General features: G+C 41.5%; 1 protein-coding gene across 5 annotated transcripts in view; it reads left to right on the forward strand.

Moving 5' to 3' along the window:
• The window catches only part of NSD3 (nuclear receptor binding SET domain protein 3), a 66,181-nt gene that overhangs the window by 22,962 nt on the left and 36,982 nt on the right, over positions 1–6,237 (forward strand). For all 5 annotated transcript variants that reach the window (XR_002096761.1, XM_019514450.1, XM_019514453.1 and 2 more), the window contains exons 6-8: positions 417–932; positions 1,883–2,009; positions 5,609–5,709. Coding sequence is in view for 4 of the 5 variants with exons in the window: in XM_019514450.1 (XP_019369995.1) it covers positions 417–932; positions 1,883–2,009; positions 5,609–5,709 (744 nt within the window). In the remaining variant the exon portion in view is untranslated. The remainder of the gene's footprint in view (positions 1–416; positions 933–1,882; positions 2,010–5,608; positions 5,710–6,237) is intronic.

A 6,237-nucleotide genomic window follows, 5' to 3' on the forward strand; every position in this document is an offset into this window, starting at 1 on the left:
TTTTTTTTTTTTTTTTTAAATGTGGATAAGTGGGCTGGCTGTCTTCTGACTCGTATATTGACAGATTTGTGGGTTAACCTTTCCCCTCGGTTTTCAGTGAGGTGGTAAGTCATCAGAATCTTGCTACTTTGCTGGAGACGGCGATGTCCCCTAAGAATCCTGTTGGACTGTTTGGATCCTAGTCTGAATGTGTAGGATACGCGTGACCCCCAAATTATCTTGTAAACTGAACCAGTTTTCATCGGCCATCCGAGACGTGTGGCTATGTAAGGGGCTCCAGGATTGCCTGGTAGGGTCCACATGTTGCACAGAAGGATGTTTGCAAAGTTGCTTTCATTGAGCATTGTCTTTTTAGTGCATCTGGGAAGCTAAATAAATCCATCCAACACGGTTCTCTTTTTGTCTTTGTTTTCAAGATTCGCAAACCAAGGCCACAGAGAGAGCGTGCTCAGTGGGATATTGGTATTGCCCATGCTGAGAAAGCATTGAAAATGACCCGAGAAGAAAGGATAGAGCAGTACACCTTCATTTATGTAGATAAAGAGCCGGAGGAGGCTTTGCCCAAAGCCAAAAAGACTGCTGCCTCTAAAACAGAGGCTAAAAAGACTCGGCGCCCTAAGCCAACAGTGAACACTCAGCCAGAGCAGACCAATGTGGTAACAACCTCACCCTCAATATCAAATACTGAGGTGCGAAGGCAAAGTCAAAGGAGGCAGTCGAGCGTGGAAGAAGAGGAGCCGCCTCCTGTGAAAATAGCATGGAAAACAGCTGCGGCTAGAAAATCCTTGCCAGCTTCAATAACCATGCACAAGGGAAGCTTGGATCTCCAGAAATGTAACATGTCTCCGGTGGTTAAAATCGAACAGGTTTTTGCTCTTCAGAATGCTGCTGGGGATGGAAAACTCATTGATCAGTTTGTGTACTCGACCAAGGTACGCCTTATTTGCACATCAACCTTTCTCTCTGGGAATAACACAAACCTACAGTATTTATTGTGGGGCTTAAATGTCAGCTTTCAAGGTGCATTGGCTCTGTGTAGGCTGCTTTCATTGGAGATCACATGAAAGCTGTCTAGCCCTGTTTTCTTTGCTACAGCCCGTAGCTGTACTAATCTCTTAAAACTGCGTTAACAAAATAGGCCAGTGCAACCGAGAGTTCCCAGCAAAGAAAAAAGGAACTGGTATTTCCCACTCTGGCTCTACTGGCATAAATTCTTACAAAGCCATTGAACTATTGCCAGCAAGTTTTAAAGGGGTGGGTACCATAAACTACTTGCGTACCTCTAGTTAGCCATATAACATCGCGTTTGAGGTGCTTAGCTGCTTTGGGTTAGACGAGACTTGTATTTGTGCAACAAGCACGATTACAAAAGTGTGACTAGAGGGTTCAAAGTACAAATTAAATCTTGCATTAAAGATGTTCTTAAATGAGATTTTACCTCGGACTCCTTCAGGCTAACAGCAGCCTCTCACAGTCAGCCTGAGGAGCAGGATTGGTGCTACATTTCTTCCTTATTCTTCTGCCCTTTCTCCTGTGAGGTATTTATCTACATTTAAAACAATTTCAAGGACCCCTTGTGTGGGGATTCCCAGGCTGGGAATAAATTCAGTGAAGTCACTGCTCCCATTCGGTGACAGTGGTGCCTCCAGTATTTCTTGCAAGAGAGAAGTGGATGCTATCCGAGATGGCGTAGGGTTCCACGAAGGAGAGCAGTTTGCTTATCAGCAGCATCACACGCGCATCCCCAAGCTCCAAGTGTTGAATCTTGACATTTGTAGATTTTGTTGTGTTGCAGTAATTGGCCTGATCAGGTAGTGCCTGACTTGTATCTGTGTGTTTTTTCTTTTTTCTTTCCTCTCTTTTTTCCCCCCTCCTCCTTAAGGGTATTGGTAACAAAACTGAAATAAGCATCAAGGGGCAAGACAAGCTTAATTCCACATCAAACCAGAGAAACGAGAAAGCAACTGCACAAAATGTATCCTCTCCTGAAACAACTTCTGGGTCAACAGGTAGGCCAAGGTTTGGACTCCTGGGCTGAACTTATGCCCACCCAGCTTTTCAACAGGTTGCCCAAGTCTGAGTTTGCTCATGGAACTGAAAAACATCACAGATGCATTTTTCTTTATATAATTGCAGTAATGGCTGGTGGCGTGGTCCAGAGATGACACGGTTGTTTGGTGGGGGAGGTGGCCCTTAAAGCTCTGAGAATTTAAGCCATGGGTGCAGTGCCCTTAGCAGAATCAGTTAGTATCTTGGGCTTAAGTGAAAGATGCTTGGCCGCTCGGAGAAATCAAAATGCGTCCTGGACGGATGCGTTTAGAGAGGCCAGATGGGGAGCAGTGGGTAGCAGTCTCTCACTACGGAGCTGGTAGAATGGATCTGCTGGTAAAGCAGTATATACTGGCTTTGGGCACCAACTTTCAAAAACAACAACTGCAACCCAAGGAGATGAAAACTGAATGGGCATAGTTCAGTTATTAGCCCAGCGTGAGTGCTGTTCTCAGCTTTGCTGTTTGTGTCTTAAGTAACCAAGGCAGCAAATATTTCAGTGCTACAATTAACCTAATCAGTAAAATGGGATAACACTTGCCTTTTCCAAGCAGTCTGAGAGCCTTGCAGTAAGATGCTGTGTAGCAAGTATTAAGGTGTCTGATAAAGAAGAATTTTTAGAGGCTGGCAATGGAAAACAGAAGGCCTAACTTAGTAATGCCCTAGGAAAAGAGAGTGAAAATTTAATATGCATGAGCACCTTTTGATATAAAAGCAGAAAACCATTTTTTGTTTTGTGCACTTAAGAAAATGGTTAAAGGGTTTAGGTTGGCAGGGACAGACTAGGCCCAGCCAGCAGAAAGTGTCGTTTTGAGGGCAAGAAATCATAGTATGGAGATAAATGAATATTCCTCTGGAAAAGACTGGAGGCTCTTGGGGAGAGAAATGACTAGAAAAGCACTTCCGTTTAAAATGATTCATGTTCCTTCTCTGGTAATGACTTGGTGTTTGAGCCAAACAGTCTTCATCCTGGACATGTAAAATGCATCTGATGTTGTGTGTGGATAATACGTTTATAATTATAGCATAGATGCAAGTGTTTGGAGTACAAGGCTCCAAAAACTTACGCTTAAGGCTTCAACTTAAAGGCTCCAGAAACGTATGTTTAATTGAGTAAAAAGTAGCTCTGGCGTTGGATGAGTATATGCTTATTTAAACTGATTGCTAGACGGTCAGTTGCATTTAATCTGGAATCAAAATTTGAGGTCTTTGAAGTGGTTTACTTGTTAAGGTTTCTTGTAGACATTTTTTAAAAACCTTTTCGTGTTATACGACGTCATTCTTGCTTCGGTTATTTGATAGCAAAGGATTCGATCCTGATATGATTAGCTGTTTTTGAAACACAAATACAACAAAATTAAACAAGAAACTTTACACAGTTCTGTCTACCTATGAACATGTTCAATAGTCCACCTAGTCCAGCTTCTGTGCAGGTGTAATTCTTATTTAGGTTTATCTTAAATCTGATGTTCAATGGACTCTGCCTTGTGACTTCTTCAGATAAGCATTAAGTACCTGGGACTTTTTGACTCCTATGTAAGCAAGCTGAGGTTTCACCTGTTGTTGACAGCAGCGGGGTTGTCTTACCAGGTGATTGCTGTTGTTCCTACAGTGTTTTTTTTTTTTCCTCACACCATTACTGCTACTACTATAGTTGTGTAGCTGCAGACAAGGTGCTCTGTAGTGTCTCCTTCCCTTGGAAACCAGGGGCATCACCTTTTACAAATCACAGTGATTTTTTTTTGAGGCATAGAGGTGAAAATTCTGAGCTGCTCATCTTTTCTTTTCTTTTTTTTAAGGCTTTTGGGACCACAAAACATCACCCATTAACTCATTTGGCACGTGAGCTTTATTTCGGTATATGCTCCAAACAGTTACTTTCAGAGTCGTTTCCAAAGCCAAGGCAATTCCTGGTTCCCTCTTATGCAACATAACTGCAAAGCCCTTTTTTCAAACTTATAGTCACTGGAACGTCAGAATATCTTTTATAGTCAAGTATTTTACAGAGTGACTCTGGGAGTCCTGATGCAGAGTCATCGGAGGTGAGGTAATTAATCTTTGAGGAGTGGGTGAGGTGCAGAAGTGATGGTGCGCATACCGCATCGCTTGAGCATCCCACTGGCAGCCAGTACAAAGTGGCATTGGTCCTCAAAAGCACTCTTGTCTGATTCAGAGCTTGTCCCAGCATAACTGCTTTTACTGTGTTGCACCTAGAAGGGAAGGAGGACTGGTGATTGGTTGAACTTGAGCTGTCAGAGTTGTCCAAAATGTAATGAATATCTTCAGTGGGTTGCACAAGCAAGATGAAGCTCCAGATGATAAGACTGCATAGCTGTACATTTCATGCAACCTTGTTAAACCGACACGTCAAGTTAATCAAAGCTTAGAATGTACAAGGAAAAGATGGAGTTCCTTGCTGCTGAGAATCCATTGAAGCACTTTCTTCTGGTATTTAGTAAGAGCCCACCTCCTTTTCTACCCGTGTCGTCATAACCAGAGGAGCAAGACAGACACCTGTGACCTCCAGTAATGAATCTACCTCTTAATAAAATAAAGCACTTTATGTACACAAGTTACGCTTCTAAACAAAAGAAAAAATACAAAGTACCTTCAAGTCCTCTCCTCTCCTGTTAACACCACTTGGAGATGAAGAACAAAACTTCTGCATATGGTGGAATAGAAAGTTCAGGCTTTGGACTTGAGTGCTGTGTCAACGGTCCACCTCTTCTTGTGTGCTTTGTTTCAAGAGCTGTGTTTTGTACAAGTACAGTGTGGCTGCTCCTTGGTTAAAGCTCTTTCAAAGTACTTTACTGTAGTGTGGAATATCGTTTTGGGTTTGGCCAGGCTAAAGCATAGTAACCCTCAGCCTTAGATTAGAGCTTGAGTTCCAGGTCGTAAATTTACATTTACTTAATCTGCAATTTTGATGCGTGTATTAAGATAGCATCACGTCCATTAACCGTTGTTTGTGTTCTTTTTTTTTTTTTCCCCCTCTCCTCAGCATCCTGAAATCCTTTTAGTAAATGTTTCAGGTTTCTAATTCAGTGCAGCCGCTGTAGCTTGTCTCTTGCTGAAACTTTTAGTAAAATCTAGAGTTCTGGTACAGGACTATCTTTTTTGACCGTGAAAGCTAAGTTCTGAATCTTCTGAAATTCTACAACACTTTAGATGACATGATGTTTCTTTAAATTAAGGATTTTCAGGATTATGGAGTTATTTTTCCTTAAATTATAGATACCTTCATAAGAAAGCCAAAGGCAAAGAAGAATGACCCAAGCAGAGCCTGAGACATGCCATGCCTAAACCTGTGTGCTCTAGCCTTTCCCTCCCGCTTTTTTTATCGGTGTCTTTTTTTGAATCCATGTTCTCTACACAGAATTAACGTGTTTTGTCTGCAACCAGGGCAACAACTGGCAGATAACTTTAAATTGATCTTTTAAAATGTTTGAGTTGTATATGCGAAGAAGAAAAAAGTCTTGAGTTGAGTAATGGTGTTGGAGAGCTCTTGCTGTACTGAAACTGGAGGAATCGCATAACAGAAACTCTTTTCCTCCCTTAGGTTCTGTAGAAAAGAAACAACAGAGAAGATCGATTAGAACGCGCTCAGAGTCTGAGAAATCCACCGAAGTTGTGCCAAAGAAGAAGATCAAAAAGGAGCAGGTTGGCTTCCTCCATGTAGAGAGTTAAAATATTTTGTATTCATAAATGTTGTGGCTTATATTGGTGCCTTTTTTTTATTTTTCTCCATTTCCCCATCGGGTTTCCTTTTGGACTATCCTTCATGAAATTCCCCTGTCAATACCATTGCTGTGACTCTGCTACTGGCATCTTCACAGTATCAGTCAGGCTTTGGATAATGGGAACTCAATGATGCAAGACCTCCTAATGAACCGTACATGTTTACTTTGAAATTTCTGTTGTGTTTCAGTCATTTCTATTTGATGGAATTGCCACCAGGTTCCTTCCTCTTCTTACTCTTGGTTTAGCTGCTGGTTTGTATTGAGATTTTGTTTTTCAAAGAGAATTAGACTGATTGATTTGACCATTGGAAAACGAACTTGCTACGATTTGAATTTAGCTTACAAATGATTAATACGATTTTTATATTGGCAGACAGAAAACAGGTCTTCTGGGATTGATTTTTTTTTTTTTTTCTTTGAGTAGAACTAACATGTATAGGGCACTTCT

Source organism: Gavialis gangeticus, unplaced genomic scaffold, assembly GCF_001723915.1.
Source record: "Gavialis gangeticus isolate Ggan-Ray unplaced genomic scaffold, GavGan_comp1, whole genome shotgun sequence".
NCBI lineage: Eukaryota > Metazoa > Chordata > Crocodylia > Gavialidae > Gavialis > Gavialis gangeticus.